Below are 23,917 nucleotides of genomic sequence, written 5' to 3' on the forward strand. Positions count from 1 at the left end.
CTGCATTTGTGGATGACACAATGAACTGTGTTGACTGATTATTTCTGAAAGCTGATTGAGTCAATGCAGTGATTTCCAGCACAGAATCATGCCTGTTTTTAATGCAGTACCACCTGGGGGCCGGAAGATCATTAGCATCCAATGTTGGCCTTTGGCCTTATCTTTTGCACACAGAGATTTTTTCAGATTCTCTAAATCTTTTGATAAAATTATGTACTTTAGATCACTGGTTCTCAACTGGTGGGTCATGACCCAAAAGTGGGTCATGGAGCAGTTTTCAGCGGGTCACAAATGTGTGTCTGGAAAGAAAATGGTGGCAAAAGTCTATGAAGAACATGCAAACTCTGTTTTATTGTGATGATGGATAAATTTAAATGTTTTATCAATATATCAACTCATTTATCTCCTTTTCTCGCAATGAAAGAGCTGCTTTTACCATGTTAATGAAGTAATTTTTGGAAAATTGGCTAAAATTTACACATTATCATGGGGAAAGAGGGGTATAAAACAGTTCAACCAGTTGAGAACCACTGTTTTAGATGGTGGGATATTCAAAGTCTTCACAATTTTACATAGAGAATTTTTTTTCTAAAATTGCTGCACATCTTGAGATGATATTTTTCCCTGATTGCTGAAGCTCTTCCCATCTTTATTTCTAAGAGACCCTGTCTCTCTAAAATGCTCCTTTTATACCCAGTCATGTTTTCTAACCAGTTCCCAGTTAATTAATTGCAAAAGCTCCTCCAGCTGTTCGTCATTAGTGCCGCCTACCTTTCCAGCCTTTTTTGCCTCGTCCCTACTATTTTGAAATATGTTGCTGCCTTCAAATCATTTATCCATCCATCCATTTTCTATACCACTTATCCCACTGGGGGTTGTGGGGGCTGGAGCCTATCTCAGTTGTTATTGGGCGAGAGGTAGGGTACACCCCGGACTGGTTGCCAGTCTCTCACGGGGCTGTCATATAGAGACAGACAACCAGGCACACTCACACTCACACCTACGGCCAACTTAGAGTGATCAGTTAACCTAATGAGCATGTTTTTGGTGGTGGGAGGAAGCCGGAGCACCTGGAGAGAACCGACGCATGTATGGGGAGAACATGCAAACTTTGTACAGAAAGGCCCTGACCGGGAAGCAAACCAGAGACCTTTTTGCTGCTTCCTGTGCTGCCGTAACCTTGCAAAGCAGATGGATTCTCACTGGCGAACCCATCTTGCAAAGCTCCCGTCTGAACCGTTTGGGCACGGTTAGAAAGTGACAGGACCAATCAGCGATGAGGGACGGTGCTTTCGGGCACGGCGGAGTCGTGACGTAAGCAAGCAGCAACAAGAGGCCGCTGCAATTACGGTGGATCACATTAGCGTATTCAAAGGCTCTACCATTTTCCAAACGCTGTCTATGAGAGGTTTATCGGATGAATGTGTGAAACAAATCCATCTGGCGTGCCAGGTTAGCGCCGCCGTGTAGCCCCCTTCAAATCACACTGAGCTTGTATTTTCATGAAATGGTAAAATGTCTCACTTTCAACATTTGAAATGTTGAATTGCTATTTTGTGAATAAAATATGGGCTCGTGTGATTTTCAAATCATTGCTCTCTGTTTACTTACATTTTACTCAGCGCCCCAACTTTTTTGGAATTGGGCTTGTAGTAAATTAATCAAGGTACTCCTCTTGATATTCACCATTTCATCTTAAACCCCTGAGAGATTGTTCAATGATATTAAATTCGGAAGCAGACATGTTTGTATTTTATGGTTATTCATGCAAAGAACTCACGAGTTGGTTAATTTATTTGAATCTGTGTTTGCTGTTTCCAATTATTTTTTCAAGCAGAGTATTTAAGGTTGCAAAGATTAAATGGTTCTTTTTTCTCTTATGTAAGCGCATGAAACATTGAAGAATTTTGAACAAGTCATTAAAGGAAAATGTGCAGAATTGTCTGTGCCAATTGTTGAGTATTCCTAGTTTGCTTGGCTTAAATTGCAAATGCATGAAAAGGTCTAGTGGTTACAAATTAATGTTCTTATGTGCAATGAACCTGGAGTTCTCTTCTGAGGATTCTAGATCACTGAACATGCAATGCATACATGTTGTAGTATTGTGGGAACATATTTATCGAACTAAAAACAAACGTGAAGACAGCCTGATTCTTTTCTGTTTGAGCTCAGCTTCCATGATGGTATGTGGGTCATTCTGTTCATCCATGTGTACAAAGAAAATAATGAGCCAAAAAGGACAATGCACATGTAAACATCTTATCTGGAAAAGCATAACCGAGGTGTAAGCTTTGCATGTGTGCAGCCCTGCTACTGCTCAGTCTCACTGACATCGTCAGCACTGCTATCTTTTCATGAAACCGTGTTTTATTTAAAGGTAGCGGGGGCAGCGTCTAAACAACACTGCTGTTTGAAATGGTCTACATCATCTGTGTTTACAGTGTGCCTGGCTGGGCTGTAAAATATGAAAGCCCAGAGAGTTCTGTCACAAAATAAAAGGAGAAAATAATCCAAAGTATTGGTTTTCCTTTGTGTTTTGCCAGGGGAAGCAAGGCCTGCCTGGACTCCCAGGACTCCCGGGTGAGCCAGTAAGTATATTGGCTCTAGACACCACCACTTCATGTCAAGTCTCCTTTTCTCTACTTGCCTTTTCTATCACCTTCCTCATCTCCTCTGCTCTCTCCTTCGGTCTGCCAGATTTATAGAGAGAGATAAACAGATAAACGTCAACAGGCAGAGACTGGGAAGAAGAGGCAAGACAAGTCCAGAATTTTTACACAGACGATCAGTAATCAAATTTAAGAATTAATTAGAGGAAAGAGGCAAATCTAAGCGCTTTATGCCAGGAACGGAGGCAGAGGCCCAATCTGTTCTCCACACCTGCTTTGGTAATGAGCATCTGTCTTTACTCAAAAGCAGGGAGGGAAAAGAGGCATTTCATAAATCCTGGCTAAGGGAAATTATGTTGGAACAAGGCAGCCCGCTGAAGCAGTGAGGAGGAGGAGATAAATGTGTTTTAGGAGATGAAGGCCCGGTGATAGATGTGTCTCTTTTTACCACTATTTACAGGGCTCGCCAGGGGAGCCGGGGGTGCCTGGGAGAGATGGCCTAAAAGGAGAAAAGGTAGGTAAACTTCAATTCAAGTTCTCACCTCAAAGAAAAATGTGAACCTATGATGTTTTATCACAGGTTGAACATGCTAGACAACTCGAGAAGACACCTTTTAGAGCGGTCGCCCTGCACGCCATCCTCAATCATGCTGCATCTTTGTGTTCTTCCCTTTGATGCATTTGACTGCTCTGTATGTACACACATTTTTGTCTTGCAGCAGGACTTGTTCCAAATGCTGAGCTGAAAGCAGAAAAGTGCGCCGTTGACATGCATATTTGATGGGGTTTGTCACTTGTCAGAATAAACGAAGCAGTACTCAAGCCTCCCCACCCACTGGAGTCACTCTGTTCCACTCTAGGGCAGAGACATAAACCTAAAGTGCTTAAACCTCCTACATCTACTCGCATTTAATCCTCCTTTGTCATCTCTGCCATACTGATGCAAGAGGCCGTTGTGGTTACATTCATGAGGGTAGTCTGTGAATAAGTATATCTGAAAGAGCAAACAATGTCTGTGAGCTAAATATGAAACTGGAGCCAGGAGACAATAAGCTTAGCCGAGCATGAAGATTGGGAGTGAGAGGCCTTGCTCTAACCTAGCAGCAGCACCAAAGCTCACCAGTATTAAGCTATTTGATCCATAAATGGATTATTACAACAGCAAGGTGAGAATTTTTTGGTAAAAAAGATATTTTTCTACAAGTTGATGCTTCATTCTGGAAAAAGGGGAGCAGGGATAATGGGAGATATTTGGTTTGCTTTGCAGCAAATAAAGTCTTATTGATATATAAGTCAATGTATGCTTCAGAACATTTGCAGTAATGTAGAGTAGTAGAACATAATGAATTAAGAAAACACTCAAAATTGAGCACAATCATTTTCAATTGTATGGGGCTACACAATGTGATTTGATTTTGCATTAGCACAGCCAGCTTTAAAGATAATGTCTGCATGCCTGTGCTCAATAAAATTATATGTTGCTCCTATATGAATATGCCAGTTTGACCTGATAAAGCCAAATGAAGCTCAGTAGACATACACCCGGGCATGATCAGCTGACGGCCAGCTGATCCCAGTTATCGCCTCTCAGCTCCCACGGCCAATCACAGCTCTTTCTCTCAACACTGCAGCATATTTAAATACTTCTCACAAGCCCTTCCTTGCATTAATGCTGATGCATCATGCTGCTTTTGCTACTGGCAGTGCTTAACCTCCTCCACCCCAGCCTCCTCCTTTATAGCATAAAGCTTGTCTCACCCTCATATTTATATTTATGCTATTATAGATCTATCCATATGGGGGTTTCTAGCTATGTGGTCCCTGGAAAGTCAAAGCTTGCTGCTTGACTAACCCAGGGCATCTTTGGAGTAGCACCTTCTTTACCGAGTAAAACTAGGCTATTTTGCAATAAAATGGTAAAATGTATAAGAGTGTTCCTGACTGAACATATATTTTTAAATATATGCATCAGCTTTTGACATGGTGGATCATGATATTTTTGTTGAAAGGCTTAAGCTTTAGTTGAGAGGTGGGTATTTCTGGTTCTCCTCTTACCTGCCAGACAGGACATTTTCTAATACCGTTAACAACCACACTTCTTCAAGTTTTTCCCTTGTTTGTGAAGTTCCCCAGGGTTCGATTCTAGCCTAATCTGGTTTTCTGTGTACCTGCTTCCACTCAGCCACATAATTAGTAACTTTAAAGTTCCTGTAAAGTGATAGAAAAAATATCTGCATTTAAGTTTGTTGTATGAAAGGCCACTGTGTTATGAACCGCCAGGTCAAATTTAAGTCAAAGAAAGCATCTCTAAGTTTAGAAATTAAGCTTCAAAATCATGATAAATGTGGCAATAAAATCTGCTTTAGGTTGGCGTGGGCGTGTCTGTTGAATGAGCTGAAGCCACGCCCACTCAGGAAAAATACGATCCTCTTAAATCCTCAGCTCTCTGTGTCAGCCACCAGAGAAACAATCATATTTATGTCATGGCAGGCAGACAGTTTAGAGATAAAAGTCTACGTTTCATTTTCTCATCCTGTATTTAACTCCTCAGGTGTTCCTTATATCTAATTTTCTGAGTTATGTTAAGTTTAATTTCTCTCCTGTATTTTTTTCTAATTGTATATTGTCATATATTGAAAAAAGAACCTGTATATCATTTTTATCCTTGGTAACTTTGGTACTGTTATGTCCAACCAAATGTAAAAAAACAGAAAGGGCCTTGCTTAAAGTGTGTGGTATCAAAAAAACTCCAATCAGTGCACATTTGATAAGGTATTAAAAGTAGGTATGAAAACCTTAGATCCTATGAAGAGAAATTCAAAGTTTTTGTCTCAACACACTAGGTATGTTGGATTAAGGTTGCATTAAACATGTGAAAACACTGAGATCTAGGCCTACATGTGATTGAGTTTGGGATTTTTCACCTCTTTCCAGGCTTGGTTTAATTTGGGCGGGGCTAATTTGTGGGCTCATGATGTCATGACCCCACCCCTCTAACACTACCATATAAAATCACAGAGCAATTCATTTCAGTACAGTCTGTTGTTAGCTGATGTCACTGCCTTTATTGAAAGTTAACAGTCAGTTAAATGCTGTTTTTTTTTTTTTTTTTCATTTTGAGGTAAATTTGCCAAATCTATCAGCCACAGTGGTCTATGGATCATTTAAAGCATCGTAACAGAGATTTGAGCCAGAAAACTGACTTTTCTCTTCTTTTAAGGTACAGAAAAGGTCACGAAGCAGGCTCATAGTGTGAGTTCTTTCCTCCGTTTAGATTGTAGAATTTCTTTTAATTTCAGAGGATTGTATTTTTCTTGAGTAGGCGTGGCTACAGCTCATTCAACAGACACGCCCACACCATCCTGGAGCAGATTTTACCACCTCATTTTTCATGATTTTGAAGTTTAATTTTATAATCTTAGAGATGTTTTATTTGACCTAAATATATATTTATCTTCACTTTACAGGGTCTTTAATAAAAGTTCATAGTGCTCTCTGCTGCTAATTTGATTTAAAGTGTTTTAATGTATAACTTGATAACATCATTTCTGATAATATAAGAGTGCTTTTTGAACATTTTTAGCAGATTCTAACAAAACCTTTCTAATTCTAGTAACCACGTATTATCATGATATGAAATTTAGCTATCATTACATCTCTACTTAAGAAATGCTACCCTTTCACCATGCTTGTTTGCATCAGAGTAGCAGAGCCAGAGAAGAAGGCCCAAAAGAATTAAACTACTGGGACTTCCTTTTGTCTATTTATTCTCATTTGGTAATTAGTTATTTTATTTTATGTAACTTATATTGTGGTGTCTGCTAGTTGAGTTGTCTGTGTTGACATGCAGCTGTTGAATGTTGTGATGTGGATATGTGTGAGCGAGGAATCAATTACCCTCTTGGGATCAATAATTGTAGTTTGGATGTGAATCCATTAGCTGCAGGAGCTGCAGCCTATCTGTGGCTACAGCTCTGTGGAAGGCTGTGTTGCAATTTAACATAACATTTGACCAGCATGGAGTAACCCGTGTATAAAACTGTTGATACATCTTTCATCAGACTTGTAGTCTTGGTGTGGACAGCAAGGATGATGATGATTTGCAGGGTCTGTGTTGAGCCTTAAGCAGTCTCCTTCTCAAATAATGTAATTTCTCCTTCCCATTGATGGGCAGTGATCCTACTAAGCTGCATTATAATCCACTCTTCCCTGTAAGTTATAAAACTCAACCTCTGCATTGTAGAGAGGACAGAGCCAGTCTAACATTCTGTCTAGAGAACAGTGTCTGAAAATTGTTTGTATTTCTGTCTGCAGGGGGACTCTGGTGGAGTGATGGGGCCGCAGGGACCTCCAGGTCCGAAGGGTGAGCCTGGAGAGCCCGGAGGTGGATATACGGTGGGTACCTTATCAAGATTAGACAGTCACTTTCATCTGACCTTGTTGGGTTCAGCACTTGAACCACAGGGCACCAAAGAAGAAACTGTTTTTTATACTTCTAGGGTGACGGTGCGCATGGATCATTTTCAGATATGTGAAAATGCATCTGTATTCAAGGGTAATGTTTTTGTTCATTCAGTAATATTAGCACCTCATAGAGGTTTAAGTGATTGAAGCACTGGTTATGGGTTCAACTCCTGGCCTTTTCCCTTTAATGCGTATCTACCTCTCTAAATTATTCTATCAAAGAATCAAAATCTCTCTAAAACATGCATCTAAATTAGCTGAAACAAATCGTTTTGCTAGGTGGTGTTAGGCATTGTAAATTAATAGAGAAACCACAGCAGTGCCTATAAAAAGTAACCACTCTCTTGGATGATTTACATTTTGTTGATTTTATAAATCAATCATAGTCAATTTAATGGGACTTTTTTGACAAAAAAAAGTTCTAATGTCAAAGTGAAAACAGATTTCTACACTGTCAATGTCAATTAAATAAAAATATGTAATGCAAAATAAGTGACTGCATAAATATTCACCCCCTTTAAAATGACTGGCCCAATCCAACAGTATTTTTATTTAGTATCAGAATTATTGAAATGGGGATCACCTGAGCACAGTGAATGTGTCTCAAGTGATTGTAGTGTAAAAAGACATGCATCTGGAAGGTCCAGTCACTGGTTAAGGGGTATTCCTGGCTACCATTACACCATGAATACAAAAGAACACTCCCAGCAACTTTGGTTATTGGAAAGTACAGACCAGGGGATGGATACAAAAAAGATTACAAGGCACTGACCATCCCCAAGTTCAGTTAAATTCATCATCAAGAAATGGAAGGACATTTGTAAATCTGCCTAGATCAAGCTGTCCTGACCATGCAAAGTCAGGACAGCTTCAGCAGCTGAGATGGGAGAGAATCTGCATACAACAACTGTTCCCTGGGTTTTTCACCAGTCAAAGCTTTATGGAAGAGTGGCAAAGAGAAAGCCACAACCACACCACTGTGACGCACAGAGGTGGCAGCATCATGCTGTGGGGATGCTTCTCAGCAGGCCCTGGAAGTCTTGTAAAGGTAGAGGGTAAAATGAATGTGCCAAAGTCCTGGAGGACAATCTTGTTCAGTCTGCAGCAAGACAATGACCCGAGCATACAGAGAAAGCTACACAGAAATGGTTTAGAGACAGCAAGGTTAATGTTCTGGAGTGGCTGAGTTAATGCCCAGACCTCAATCCAATAGAGAATTTGTGGTTGGGCTGTTCACGCCTCATCCCTGCCAGCTTGAGGAGTTTTGCAATGAAGAATGGAGTAAAATTGCAGTGTCCAGGTATGCAAGCCTGATCGAGACCTATCCACACAGACTCAGAGCTGTGATTGCAGCCAAAGGTGAATCTACTAAATACAGACTTGAAGGCGGTGGATATTTATGCAGTCACTTCTTTTATATTACATGTTTTTTTATACATTAAAAATACATCAAAAAAGCCAATTTATAATGACTAGAACTGATTTATAAAATCAAAAACAGGGTAAAACATCCAAGGGGTGAAAACTTTTTAAAGGCATTAAAACTCAATAATGGCAAATCGATCAGAAAAAGAGGAGAAAATTCAATACAAGTACAAAAAAGAGCAGATCATGAACAAACAGCTGGAGCAGCTGCATACATGTTAAAGGAAACATGCTACCATGATAGTATGGTGATGCAGTGCCATTAAGTCATCCACCATAGATAGCCTCAGCCCAGGTAATCACATATCCTGCTCTTTTGGTGCTTATAGCTGTCTAAGCATTCTCTTTTATGCACATGGCTCTGCATATAGAAACGCTCATTACAGCTCCGCCTAAAAGGCGCCACATGTGCAGCTATAGCCTCTGTCCTGTCTAACGGCGATTGCCACTTCTCAATCAGTGAGAAGTGCTCTATGGCTTAAACAATCATGTTTGTTTGTGTGAGTGAATGCTGAGCTGAACATTAAGCCCGACAGCAGAGCTACTCATCAAGAGAAAGGGGACTACTGTGTTCGGCTGAGAAGAGCAATAAGGGGGAGATTGCATTCAGGTAGAAGTATTTAAACCCCTTTAATGTACTCCAGCACTCAGAGAATTGGAGCAGGGTTGAAAAGAGGGCTGTATTAGTATGTGCGCACAGGCATAGGAGGAGATGTTTACAGCAGCCTTGTGACCTCTTAGTTCAACAAAGGGTGGGAAAAAAAGCTCAACAAAGGAGATATGTGACATTTTGCATGTCCCGAGTCTTTTATGAAGGCCGTTTCTGTGTGAACTGGAGCAAAAACACCTCTAAACATTTAATGGTTGTTAGGTGGGACAAAGAGAAAGAAAATGCAATAAACAGGAGTTAATGCACGTCTTTTAAGATTCTTTAATGAGTCTGCCTTCTCAGGGAGCTTTATTGATTTTGCCTTTAAATGAATAATGAGCAATTTACTCTGTGTTTCTTTTGACGTGTGCTATTTCCATAGCAATCACCCTCCACTGTGGAGCACCGATGTAAAGGTTTCGTTTTTGTGGAGTGCCAGCTCTTAAGAAATTAAAATCCTTGCATCTTATTATTGCTTTCGAGGTTCTATACTTCCCCAACTATTCACTGTTTTATGTTTGAGTGAATTAGTATAGTTCTCCCCAAAACTGAAGAAACGCTGTGTTAGTTCAAATCCAGCCTCTTCTCAGCTAATTTAAATTGTGCAATGTAGGACTTGTAACCTCCAATGCATGCTGAGCACAGAAATCAATGTCTCATCTGAGCTGTACAGTAAATAATGCTTACAGCAGCCTTGATTCCAGTCAGGGTTTTTCTCTGTGGTATGGCATTATCACTTTGCTTCTGTATACAGAAACTATTAAAAATGTAGCAAAAAGTATTGAATGTGAACCCGTATGTGTTCATAGTGTTCGTTTTAGGAGTGTAGTCCACAAAAATCCAATGTTCTGGTTTAGAATTTAACTTTAGAGAACATTTAATGGCTGTAACTTGGGTTATAAAAGTGAATTGCTGATGAATGTACAGTTAATTTATTTTCTGGTTCCTTCTTTCTTTTAGGGGGACGGGCTGGCTCTAACCAGAGGATCTCGGGGTCCTAAGGTAGGAAGCGTTGTGGTGATGGAGCACACAGCCCAGTATCGTAACTTTTGGAGATAAATCAGTGATTTGTTTAAGTGCAGTACAAGTCAGTATTTTCTACATATGTTTATTGAATTAAAGTGGGGCAGCTGAACATAAAGATTAGAATTTTTTTTTCTAGAAGAAGCTTGTGTTATAGAGCTCAACAGTGTAATTTCTGAAGAAAAAGTTCCCACTTATTTTCTAGTGCAGAGGTGTCAAACTCAAGGCCCAGGGGTCAAATCCAGCCGTGGTATAGTTTCATCCCACCCACAAGATCATACTATCTTTCTATTATAACTGGCCCAGCAGCGTGAGGTCTGCAGATTTCCTCCAGTATAAATGTGCAAACTTAACCTTGATGATTTAAAATATCCTTGTTAAATTATAAAAATCTAAAAAGAGGAAAAGTAGTTAGATAAAAAGTCAGGAAGGTGGGAGAAGAATTTAATGTTGTCATTTCATATTTTCAATTTTGCATCTCACAATTCTGATTTAAACTTATGATTTTGACTTATTATGACTTTTTTCATGTTTTTACCTTCAAGATTCACAATTTAAAATTCTAAGTCATATTTTTACCTTTTAAAATTGTGATTTTGACTTTCTTTTAAAAACAATATTTTCCCTTTAAATTTTGTGTTTTGACCTTTTGAACTAATAAGTTTTACTTTTTATCTCAGACTTTGAGCCTTTAAAACTTAACTTTTTCATCTCAGAGTGATTTATTACCAGCATTATTTATATTTCTTTCAGATTTTATGTTTAAATGTTGACTTTGTTACGCTCTTAGGTTAGGCCTAAATTCAGAATCCGCGATTGACTTTCACACTAGTCCGACCCTCAGGACTTCTCATTGGAGCAAATCTGGTCCCAGACTCAATGAGTTTGACACCCCTGTTCTATTGGATTGATTGTCAGCCTTATTGACAGAAGTATGCACATCAGACTTATCATGATCTACCTGACAGGTACATAGAAGACAAAAGTTAGCAAGCTCTTTGTGAAGTAAAACATGGTCTATTCACAAACTCAGCCAGAAATACTACAGTACCCACAATCCTAGACACAGGGCTGTCTCTGATTGGTGGGTTCTGCCACACTAGAGAACGATGGCTGTCAACTGTTGATGACAGCATTACATGCTGCTGTAGTATCCATTCATCCATTTTATATACCGCTTATCCCGTTTGGGGGGGGGGGGGGCTGGAGCCTGTCCCAGCTGGCACTGGATGAGAGGCGGGGTACACCCTGGACTGGTTGCCAGTCGATAAATAAAACCATCATGTAGAAACTGCATTTTCTATTTACTGGTGTTGTCTCTGTGAGATAAAAAAATAATAATTTGATGATCTGAAACATTTAAGTGTGATAAATATGCAAAAACATCAGGAATCAGAAAGTGGGCAAATACTTTTTCACTGCACTGAATGTCTCAGGTTATTTTGTCGAGTTTGCATTTAAATTATGAAATGAACTAGTCGTAACTGACCATTTTAACCCATAAACACATACTGTACATCTCATAGTATAGCGCTGGTGTGACCACTACAGGTGTAGGTGATGTAATATTAAAGGACATTGTATGCTCACATACTCCATTTAAGCTTGCATAGGTAGTTCAGCGTTTGTCAGATCATGGCATAAGGGCAGTTTTGAGAAACAATGCATTGATTGTGCCCCAGAAAGAGAACATTTATATAAGTTGTGTCCTGAATGCATGCATCATGACTTCAAATGAAACGGTTAATGAACATGTGCTGCTGCTGGCCTTGAACAGAGTAGTATTTCTTACCCTTGAAGCTACTAAAGGCAAATATAAAGAGGAGTTCCAGCATAGTGAGAATATTAATGATCATGCAGTGCAGCAGCTCTCCATGACCACTGGATTCAAAATCAGTGAAACCCCACTGACTGCTCCCTTTTATTTCATACCAGGGTGAGAGGGGTGTCCCAGGTCTGCCAGGAGACCACGGTGAAAAAGGTGAACCTGGAGAGGGAATCGCCGGGCCGCCGGTGAGTGCAACGTTGTATTGATTGGTTTCTGTCTCCCACATTTATTATCTAGTTCAAACCATCACATCTCTAGACTCGTCTTTAGGCAATAAAAGGAAGACATCCTCTTTGAATATCAATATCAGTGTTCATTAAATACCCTCTCAGATGGAAACTCCGGTCATTACCGGGGGTTGCCAGTATATTGCGTTCTTCTTTCATCAAATACGCTATGCAACGCCACTTTGAACCTCGCAGATTTGATTGTGACTCACAAGTGAGTTCACTTTCATTTTTGAAATACAAGATCGTTGCAGACAGAGAATCAATAGAGCAAAAGGTGTCTAACACAATTCCTTTATTGGATCCTGGGTGCTAGAGGGCACATGGTGTTAACAAGATGTGTGATGTGTTTGTAGGGCCCCATGGGACCTCTAGGAAAGCCGGGAAGAGAGGTTTGTGGAAAATTCAGAATCTACAACACACAAACAGCATATTCAAGTTTATTTTTTTAATGATTTGCTTTCTGGTACTTTCATTCAGTCATCAACACTTTTGCAGAGCGTTTCAAGTGTGAGCTTGTTACTCAAAGCAAGGGTGATAAAATCCTCATGTATTTCAGGGCCCACGTGGACCCCCGGGTTTATCTGGCCCTCCTGGAGCTCCAGGGAGAGAGGTGAGTGAGATCAGCCTGTCCTTCCACTCCCTTGTTCACTCCCTCGTTCACTCCCTCACACATCTGCAGATAAAAAGAAAGCTGGGAGCATAAAAGAATGTCAGCTACCCACTGCAGATGAACAGGAATTACATATCACAGCTCCTAGACACAAATCCCCACCAGCTGAGAGGGCTGAGAGAGCGGAGTCACAGCACTGCGTTTCTGCAGATATCACAGCCAGGAGGATCGTTAACTCTTGCCTTTGTTTCAATTAAAGGGCTCCCCTGGTAGACCAGGTCCCCCAGGTCCTGCTGGACCCCCAGGTGAACCAGTAAGTATTAAAATCCAGTGTTTCATTTCTGTAATTCAGCATCACTGCATCTGGAAAGCTTCACGATTTAAACTGCTAGTTTAGAGATAATTGGAAACTCATCCTGCTGTGCCTAAACCAACTACACTTTCTGGAAAATATAGCAATTTTTGACAAATTGGCCGCCCCCTGTTAGCACGTATTTCTTGTCCCTTCCTTTGTTTTGAGTAATAAGAACATTAAACTGTTGTGCAAGTAACATACAACTGCTGCTGCATCAAAGCCTTACAAATTTTAACCCATTTATATTCATGTGTTGTAAAGACTGAGGAAACTCATTTATGGTCCGTTTTATGTTTTTAAAAAATACATGGACTGCAATTTATAGTGTTTCTCTCAATCCAGAGAACAACATTATTTTGAAGATGTGAGGATTCTGTCTTGGGGCGACAACGTTATTAAACTGTTTCCTCAAGCGTTGCAGATAAAAACTGAAAATGAAGCACTGAAACAGAAAGTTCTTAAAAGATGGTTTGTGTGAAATCACATTCCTTTAAGGCATTAAAGATGTTCTTATGAATTGATGCGTGAAGCAATTTACAAAAAGGCATTTTCACAAACAAACCAGAGCAGAATATTACCAATACATGAAACATTTGTTATCTCTGAAATGAAGACACTGGTGATGTTTCTGATGGATTGTCCTGTTCTCTCTCCCTCTCTGACAGACTGCCCTGCCAATTGTTGGAGACATGGGTGCTCTTCTTAAGGTATTTTGACCTTATAGTTGATAAAAATTGCAACCTTAAACAACAAAAGCATGCAAAGAGATGCCTTGGCTAGCACTGTAGAATGATCAGTGTTGTTCTTTTAAAATGTACAATCAATATAAGGTTATTTAAGATCAGAAAGATGACAACATCCATCCATCCATTTTCTATACCGCTTATCCCGTTGGGGGTCGCGGGGGGCTGGAGTCTATCCCAGCTGTCATTGGGCAAGAGGCCGGGTGCACCCTGGACTGGTCGCCAGTCAATCACAGACAGACAACCAGACATGCTCACACTCACACTTGCTCTACATTCTGTAGATTTGGAATTGTTAAAGGGATATTTAGACATTTTGGCAAATTCATCCATTGCCATAATTCCTATAGTCTTAGCAATAGGTTTTTTACCTTCAGTTGTCGGTGCAAGCTGTTTTTAGATGGGCCGCTGCCGAGTTCGGACCTGCTGTGCCAACTTAATGTAAGCAGGCGGTATTCTGGCTTTCCCTCATCAAACTCATCAAATACACAATCCAACAACTCCAAAACACTCTCGTGGACAAGTTGTGAACTGTACATTCACTACGCTGGTGAAACCAAATTTATAATGCCAAAATAAACACACAAGGTATTCGCCTGTACTCCTTCTGTTTTTTAACCAGTAAAAAGGGTCACATTACTGATGTTAGCCTGAGCTCATACATTGTTTGAGCTGCTGGAAAATGCTGTTTAATATCTGATAACATGATTTGCAAGCATTTAATACTGGCATTTCCAGCTTTCTTAAGTTTCTGTGTGCAAATGTGCTCCATGCGGTTTACCGTTGGCCATTTGGACTATTTATTAAGCACTAGCATGCAGTTAGTTACATGCAGCTTCTGCAAGGAATAAGGCTGAATGGAACAGACTGTGTGACATCAGATGCAAAAGGTCTATAGGAAAAACCCTAAAGAAATCCACTGATATACCCAGGCTTCTCATTCACTACCGCTGCAGAGTTAGGACCTTCTGTATGTAAAAATGTTCATTAAGCCTTCCCATGCAGAAACTAAATCTTGAAATGTCGCACCAGTGCAATGTCAATAGTGAGCACACGACCAAGAGATTACCATATCAGAAGATAAACATGAAAATCCTCTGCAGATATCCAACATGCTGGAGTTATTCATGAAGATAATGAAGCTATGTCACAGTTTCCCTGATGATCTGAAGTAAACACAAGATGCTTGTGCCAGAGAAGAAGCACAAGTGCTCAGTGAAGAAATCCCTAAACCCAGTTAAGCCCATAATATTGGCCCCCAGGAGTCAACCATGCAGACCAATAGGCAGCAAAAAAGCCAGCTCTTCGCTAAGGTTGTCGAGTAGAAGTCCCCTTTTCATTGGTGTTTTTCATTCACTCAGTCCCATAACTACTCCAGAGGGCTAAAAGGTGAGCTTTGGCAACCTCCATGCTAGTTCTCCCCACTCACCATGCCAACATGGAGACATTCCTTACCGTACCGATCCTACCACATGGCCATCACAGCCTAATCAGCATCACCACCTCTAACGGACCCAGACTTTGTACATCAAGCTCCAGCATGACAGTGCTGATACTATCTACTCTAGCACAGCTCATAGTTACCAACACAAAAAGACAACTTTCCTGGCATCAACATTAGACGTGTAAGTGCAAAGAGAGCACAAGAGAAAATAGAAAGACAGAAAAGTGTGAAGAGAGAGCCTAGAAAGAGGGCAGGAGAAGCAGAAACAGAAAATGTATCCAGAATTACAAAATCAATTTCTACTTCTTTCCTCAACCTAAACAGTGAAAAAGCTCAAGTCTTAGGAAGTGTACTATTTGTCTTATTTTTGTCTCCAGTATCTCCTTACGTTTATTATAAGCCACATTCATGTGGCAGATCCAGATTAACATGTTATTTCAAGATATTACAAAAATAAAGGCCTGGATTGCATGTAATGAAGAAATATTAGTAAACGCATTACACAAATTTTATTTTCTGGTGTCTTGAAATGAGATGTCAAAATCCAAATAAGATTCAGGCCTTATTTGTTGCATTTTATTTCTCTAAATGAGAAGTTTTTTTGGACTTGTCATTTAAATTTTGCTTATGATAAGCATCATAAGATAGTTTTCCCAAAGATGAGATAAAACCAGTGTCTATGAAAAGTATTCATCCCCTTGGATGTTACTGATTTTATTAATCAATCACAGTCAATGTAATTTAGCTTTTTGACAAAAAAAAACCCCGAACCCTTTAATGTCAATGTGAAAACAGATTTAAACAATGTAATGTCAGTTAAATTAAAAAAGATGTATAAAAAGAGACTGCATAAATATTCACCCCTTTTAAATTGACTAACCCAATTCAACAGACGTCCGGCCAGTTGTTGCTAGTTGTCTCACAGTTATAGAAGTGGGGATGACCTGAGAGCAGTAATTGTGGAAGGTCCAGTTACTGGTAAAACAGTATTCCTGACTACCATTACACCATGAAGACAAAAGAACACTTCAAGCAATCCCGAGAAAAGCTTATGAAAAAGCATAAGTCAGGGGATGGATGCAAAAAAAAATCTAAGGCACTGAACACCCCCTGGAATTCAGTTAAATCCATCCTCAAGAAATGGAAGGAATATGGCACATGTGTGAATCTGCCTAGATCAGGATGTCCTCACAAACAGAGGCATGCCACCAGTCAGCTATGACTACTCTGAAGGAGCTCCAAGCTTCAGCAGCTGAGATGGGAGACTCTGCAGACAACAACTGTTGTCCGGGTTCTTCACCAGTCAAAGCTTTATGTGAGAGTGGCAGAGAGAAAGTCTCACTTATTTTACATTTCATATTTTTAATAGGCATTACTTTGTTGAAATCTGTTTTCAATCTGACATTATGGAGGGTTTTTTTTTTATTTTCTTTTTTATTATTTTTTTAAAAAGCTAAATTATGTTGACCATGATTAATTTATAAAATCACTAAAGAGGTAAAACATTTAAGGGAGAAAATATTTTTTATAAGCATTGTACACTTGGTAAGAGTTTGTGCATAAACATACTGTCTAAAGTGTGTGGCCCACAGTGAACTCAGGCGTGTCTGTCTATCTTCATATCAAGACGGCACCAAGGTTGTAATAGTTTGGGATTTTTTTTCTAGTTTCTATTTTTTATTTCATTTTCACTTTCTGTGTTCGATTTCAGTTTAGTTTTTATTAGTTTTTACTGCTGGTTTGTTAGTTTAGTTTTTATTTTGCAAAAATGCTTTGTTTTAGTTTTTATTAGTTTTAGTGTTAGTTTTATGTTTTTACAGATACATGTTTGGGCTGAGTGAACCTCATACATTTTTAAAAATATTAAAACAGGCTACTCTTCACTTATCGTTATTTACTTGATGATGATGTTTGAATACAACTCCAGACATAAAACTACCACTGTGTGAAGTCTTAACCAATCAGATCAGGCAATTTTACTCTCCTCAGACTTGGCTGTCGGTGCCAGTCAGTATGGGTGTGTCAAAGACTAAAACTAAGGGTATTTTGTCTCCATTTCTATTTCATTTTAGTTAGTTTTGGAAGGGCACTATACAGTTTTAGTTAGTTTTCGTTTTTTGGTTAAGCTAAGTTCTTATTTCGTTGCAGTTAACTAAAATGATTTTTGAATTTTAGTTTTAGTTATTTAGTTAGATTTAGCTTACTATAACAACCTTGGATGGCACACAATATGGGCATAAACCCAGGCGCAAAGACATGCAAGCTGTAAACAGTTAAATTCCAGCTAAAACCAACATTTTAAAGTCTGGTTGATAAAGATAGCCACACTTGCAGCTTAAAATCTTGAAAAAAACAGAATTAAAGTTCCCTTTACCTTCTCTGAACACCTGCTGTATTTGCACTGACAGAAAGGCCAAATGTATCACACAGCCCTCGGCGTCTTTTACTTTAGAAAAAAGTGATAATGTGTGTCCCTTTGTGACTGTTTCCTCTCCCAGTGGGAATAATCCATCCAAAATACTGATTTATTCTTGTTTTTCTCTGACTGAAGCAGATTAGTCACGTTACTCAATGATATTACCCTCAGGACAGCACTTTGCTAAGTAACGATTTTTTCCTGCATGTCAACCCTGACAAGAAATACAATGCCTCCAATGACTAATCACTAACAGATGCCAGCAGTCATATAATTTTCTCTCACCCTCCCCTTCAATGTCAACTTATTTTAACCATTAAGTGCTCTGTTTGACTCAGCCACCGTTTACAGCCTTCAGCAGAAGTGCTTTGTGGCACTTTAATTAATACTTTCAGCACCTTAATGACACCTACAGATGGGACTGAACACTTTTTTCTTTTCCTTTTTATTCTTAACCTTGATAATAGCATGCTGTTCTTGTTTTGTTTTATTGATAACATTTCCTTGGACTCTCTGGGGTTGATTAAAAAAAGGATGTAGAGATTATATGCCATTTTGTATTTCAGCCTTGTAGATTTAATGCTTCTTTTTAATGGTGTAATATAGCTGTTTCTGCTGCCTCCCTATAAGTCACAGCTCCCACGCTTTTCCTTGAAGGTGCAGCGCCTATATCTACGCTGCATCAGCGCCAATGATATTTGAGATTCTCACCTAAATGTCACAGTCAATGAGTTTGACAAAGTTCACCACTCACCTCGATGAGGAGACGCTCTCTGAGACTCTGGTGGTGGGTTCACATTATTTCTGGTCTGCAGACATTTAGAGAACACTTTGTGTCATTCGGGGTCTTGTCCTCCACCCGTGGGATGTGACATAATAAAGGGCGAAAATGCAGCGCTCCAGCTCTGCCTGATGAAATCTTTTCTGTGCCATCACTTTTACTTCCTTCCTTTCCTTCGCTGGCAGAACGCCTGCAGTTTGTGCCAGACAAGAGTCCCGGGGCTTCCTGGGCAGAAGGGAGAAAAGGGGTCCCCTGGAGCGCAGGGAGTGGAAGGCATGGTGGGAGAAAAGGTACGAGTGACTTATCATCATGACAGGCAATTAGAGACCGATGTTTACCTGACTGTTATTCTTTGTATTACATGACACTTCTTAAACGTACTCCTGGGTTGCTTATTGAATACTTAAAAAAAAATAAATGAATTGGGCCTATGAAGAGCAACATGATGGAGTAGTACCTGCAATCTGCCCCGTTGAAGCACCCTATCCAAAAAAAGAATTTGAACTAATTATATGCCAGCACTTACACACCCACAAAGTTTGGCAGCTGAGAGCACTTTTTGCCTGTGTTGCCACAAGACATGTGGCAAATTGGTGGCCTTGTGCCGAGATTACAGTAGATACGACAACTGCGGGTCCTGAAACAAGAAGAAGACTGCAATTTTCAGACTGGGAATTAAGACTGCTCCTTGATGAAGATGCAGAGATATAAATTTAAACTTAAGCCACGACTTCATATGCCACCAGGGAGAAACTGTATTCGAGATTGTATGTGCCAATTTAAGTTTACACAAGTTGGTATAAAGCCTTTTGCTACTTTCTTAGGTTGTTAGGATTGTTTGGCGGGGAAACATGATTTTACACACTATGCATGGGCACACACAAAACACACAGAAAGTAGACTACTAATCTATGCAAACTAATCAATGCCAGACTCACGCGGACAAAAATGGAGGACAATACCCACAACTGACTGAGAACAGACTGTAGGCATGGTTTTAACAAAGAGCTGTCCATGGTGCTGAAAGTTAGTGAGCCATTAAGTACTGTATTTTCCCTGATTTCATACGTAGAGATAGGACAAGCTAAACCAGGATGCTATCTGCTTGCCAATGCAGTTTGTGCACAGTTTGCATGCATTTCAGTCTTTGTGAAAGCCTGTAAAAAGTATTCACCCCCTAAGATGTTTTACCCTTTTATTGATTTTATAAATTGTTGGATCACGGCCAAGTGGTTCTAGTCATCTCACAGATAGTGAAATGGGGATCACCTGTGCAGTGAATGTGTCTCAAGTGATTAGGGTATAAAGACATCTGTGTCTGGTAGGTCCTGTCACTGGTTAATCAGTATTCCTGGCTACCATTACACTATGGAGACAAAGGAATGCTCCAAGCAACACAGGGAAAAGGTATTGAAAAAGTATACATCAGGGGATGGATGCAAAAATAAATCCAAGGCACTGAAGATCCCCCAGAGTTCAGTTAAATCCATCACCAAGAAATGTAAGGAATATGGCACATGTGTAAAGGCATGTGGGAGACTCCATGGTCAAGTGGAAAAAAAAGTCTTTTGGTCTGATGGGGTCAAAATGGTGCTTTTTGGCCATCGGACAAGATGCTGTGTTTGGTGGACACCAAACACTGCACATCACCATAGCCACACCATCCCCACTGTGAAGCACAGTGGTAGCAGCATCATGTTGTGAGGGTGCTTCTCAGCAGTCATACCTGGAAGGCTTGTAGAGGCAGAAAGTAAATTGATTGTGGCAAAACTTAGGAAAATCCTGGAGGACAATCTTATACAGTCTGCAAGAGAACTACAGCTTTGGTGAAGATTTTGTTTCCAGCAAAACAGTGACCTGAATCATACAGAGAAAGCTATTTAGAAATGGTTTATAGACAGCGAGGTGAATGTAGAGAATATGTGGCTAGACCTGAGAAGGAGTGAATAAAAAGCAAAATTATAATGACCTTGATTGATTTATAAAATTAAGGGTAGAACATCCAGTGGGGTGATTTCTTTTTATAGGCACTATGCTATCTTCCTCTCTCATTTATACATATTTAGTGGCTGCAAAATGTGGTGCAGACCTTTTGTGAATCAGGCTGTTTGACTGAAGCATGCCTTGAGCCTTATGTTTTGTGCACTTTCATTTAAAATAGGGGGATCCAGGTGTAAGAGGTCCTACAGGTAACCCTGGCAAAGAAGGCCCTAAGGTAAGAATGAAGATATCAAGTATTAATGAAGTCCCTTCAAAACTTTCCTCATGATTTTTTTTCTTTTTATTTTCATTTTAGTTCTCTAGGTAAATGATAAAAAAAGTCTGAAGCTCTAATAACCTTCCTCTGTTGGATTGTTTACTGAAATATGTTTTTTATCCATTTAATAAAGATGTGAACTGACGGATGCTTTTACAGAATTGCCTTTCGGATTTAGTCTGAAAGCCTTACCAGCTGTTGTACAACTCATATAATTCAGCACGCTCTATCTGAAGGTGCTCGCTGCAGAACCTGTTGCTATGGATACACTGTTATACCACCAGGCAATTTCACGTCTGGTGCTGCAAGAGAGGAAGAGACATTTTGAAGTTTACACCCATCAGCTTTTTAGTTACAGGGCCTTTTCATGTCTTGGTGAAAAACATTCACTTTCCTCTCTCTCTCTCTGGGTTCTGCTGTCCTGCAGGGAGTGAAAGGAGAGCGAGGGTTCCCGGGCCCTAGAGGAGATAAAGGTGATGAGGTGGGTGAATAAAAGTTTTATCTTAAGAAAATTGATCTAGTAGGTATCTAAGCACGCAGAAGTCACCGTGACTTTGAGAGGCAGTTTCCTCAAAAGAATGTAAATATGCTGTAACGTCTGCCTACTTCTGAAAGTCTACTTTCAAAAGAAGCTATTAAAGCCATCCGCAGTGCTGCGTGTGCACTGTGCCCTATCTTCTGCACTCTGAGAAGCAACTTTATAAAAAAAAAAAGCTTATCCTGCTTGTGTGTATGCTCTATTTAAAAACAAGGCGCTCTATGGAGCAGCTGGGAAGCGTTTCATAGGTCAGCTTTCAGCGCTGAATTGAAATGGCAAAAGATTTTCTCCAACTGAAGCATTTGTTACAAGATTTTATCAGCTCAATAAAACATGTTGTAAAGCCCTGTTGGAGTTAGTCTGTGATAAAAGGAAATCAATGGCTGAGGCATATGCAGTTCTGTTTCTAAAATACAAAAAAACAGCACATTGCTGCCTTTTTGACCCAAATTATAACTAACAAGGTTTAAAGGTTCCATAAAGATAACCCCAGTAGTCTTTACAGCAATAATAGATAATAGCCTTTTAGTTTAAAAGGAATCTGAAGAGAAAAAAGTATTTGATTGAATCAAATATGAAGAAGGGCTGGTCAAAAGAAGAATAAAGCATTATGAAATCAGCTTGGATCAACTTAAAAGGTCTTGGTTTTTATCAGGATAATGTCTTGTTTGTTTTGCTCAAATGTTTGAGTAGGAAACAGGGTTATAAAGGTGCCAGAATTTTGAAACTTGATATGATGATAGTAAAAATGTATTCATAACAATATCTGTACACAGGAGCGTAGCTAGGGATTTAGGGCCCCCATTAACCAGCTAGCCAAGCAACAAATGCTGCGTCGTATTTACAAATATTTATGCATTTTAATGTATTTTTGAACCATAATTTCTCCATTTATGAGCAATATTTTTAATATGGCTTGATTAAATTGACTTGCATTATTTCGTAGCACTGGACTGTACCATTTGGACATTTTTAAGGGGGAAGCAGGGCCCCCCCAGTATTTTATTTTGTTCTATTTGATAGAAATTTCAGTCTGTTGACTGATTAATTAAGCTTTTTTGGTTTAACAATGACACTTATTAATGTATTAAAAATAAATAAATAAAAGCACACTTTTTATTACAGGTTTCTCAAGGGCCCCTCCCTACTGGGGGCCAAGGTATTCATTACCCCCCGAGCTATGCCCATGTCTGTACACAGGCGCATCTAAAAAAATAAGAAAATCATGAAAAAGTGATTTAATTCAAGACGTGAAACTTCCATTTATTCTAGATTTATCTCATACCAAGTGAAATATTTCAGTACTTTTTTTTAATCTACATGATTACAGTTTACAGAAATAATCCACTATCTCAGAATGGTGGAGTATCACAGGACATCAGTCAAAAAAAAGGATTCATAATACAAAAATGCTGACTTACTGAAAAATGATGCTCTTCTATGCTCTCAGTACTTGGTTGGAGGTCCTTTGCACAAATTGCTGCATGTATGTGCTGTGGTATGGAGCCAATCAGTCCGTGGCACTGCTGCAGTGTTATGAAGCCCAGTCTGCTCTGATAACAGCCTTTAGCTCGTCTGTATTGTTGAGTCTGGTGTCTCTCAGCCAGCCAACCAGTTGCTGGTAGTTTTCACTGTGGGCAGGTGACAAGTCCTGCTGAAAAAGGAAATCCGTATCTGCATAAAACCTCTCAACACAGATGGAAACGTGTAGTTGACAGAGTAGACTGTGGTCTTGATAAAGCACAGTGGACCAACAGCAGCAGATGACATGGCATCCCAAACCATCACTAACTGTAGGAACTGAAAACACTGGACTTCAAGCACCTTGGTTTCTGTGTCTCCCTGATCTTCCTCCAGACTCTGTAACCTTTATTTCAAAATGAGATTCAAAACTTACTTTCATCTAAAAACGGGACTTTGGACCACAGGGCAACAGTCCAGTTCTTTTTCTCCTTAGCCCAGCTGAGACACTAAGAGGTTGTTCGTGGTTCAGGAGTGGCTTGACACTAAGAGCAGGAGACTTGTTGCCCATCTCCTGGACCTGTTTGTGAGCTCATCCCTGTTGCTTGTGCTCCTTTTCTTTCCACACTTTTCTCTTCCAGTCGGCTATCCATCATTCTGCTTTGATACAGCACTCTGCCTGTTCAGCAGTGACCATCTGTGGCTTACCCTCCTTGTGTAGGGTGTCAATAATTGTCCTCTGGACATTTGTTGTGTCAGCAGTCTTCCCCATGATTGTGGTTGTGTGCACTGAAGCAGAGTGAAAGAATGAAGGCTCAGGAGACCTTTGAAAACTTGACTTTTAAACAATATTCCAATATTTTGAAATAGTGGATTTTTGATTTTGTGAGCTGTAAGCTGTAATCACCAGCATTAAAACCAAAATGTCTTGAAATATTTTACTTTTTATTAGATAAATCTAGAATTAATGGAAGTTTAACTTTCTGTAGTAAATCACCGGGGAAAAAAAGAACTTTTACATGTCGTTCTCATGTTTTTAGATGCACTGGCACTAAGTAGTAAATTACAAAACCCGAGCCTAACA

General features: G+C 39.7%; 1 protein-coding gene across 6 annotated transcripts in view; it reads left to right on the top strand.

Annotated features, from left to right (window-relative positions):
• The window catches only part of LOC121510817 (collagen alpha-1(XIX) chain-like), a 281,327-nt gene that overhangs the window by 199,806 nt on the left and 57,604 nt on the right, over positions 1 to 23,917 (top strand). For 5 of the 6 annotated variants that reach the window (XR_005991990.1, XM_041789059.1, XM_041789060.1 and 2 more), the window contains 12 exons: positions 2,544 to 2,588; positions 3,070 to 3,123; positions 6,924 to 7,004; positions 10,108 to 10,149; positions 12,106 to 12,183; positions 12,582 to 12,617; positions 12,785 to 12,838; positions 13,098 to 13,151; positions 13,859 to 13,900; positions 18,763 to 18,867; positions 20,739 to 20,792; positions 21,262 to 21,315. Coding sequence is in view for 5 of the 6 variants with exons in the window: in XM_041789059.1 (XP_041644993.1) it covers positions 2,544 to 2,588; positions 3,070 to 3,123; positions 6,924 to 7,004; positions 10,108 to 10,149; positions 12,106 to 12,183; positions 12,582 to 12,617; positions 12,785 to 12,838; positions 13,098 to 13,151; positions 13,859 to 13,900; positions 18,763 to 18,867; positions 20,739 to 20,792; positions 21,262 to 21,315 (699 nt within the window). In the remaining variant the exon portion in view is untranslated. The remainder of the gene's footprint in view (positions 1 to 2,543; positions 2,589 to 3,069; positions 3,124 to 6,923; positions 7,005 to 10,107; positions 10,150 to 12,105; positions 12,184 to 12,581; positions 12,618 to 12,784; positions 12,839 to 13,097; positions 13,152 to 13,858; positions 13,901 to 18,762; positions 18,868 to 20,738; positions 20,793 to 21,261; positions 21,316 to 23,917) is intronic. The other variant, XM_041789062.1, reaches the window with a different exon arrangement.

Source organism: Cheilinus undulatus, linkage group 6, assembly GCF_018320785.1.
Source record: "Cheilinus undulatus linkage group 6, ASM1832078v1, whole genome shotgun sequence".
Classification (NCBI taxonomy): Eukaryota; Metazoa; Chordata; class Actinopteri; order Labriformes; family Labridae; genus Cheilinus; species Cheilinus undulatus.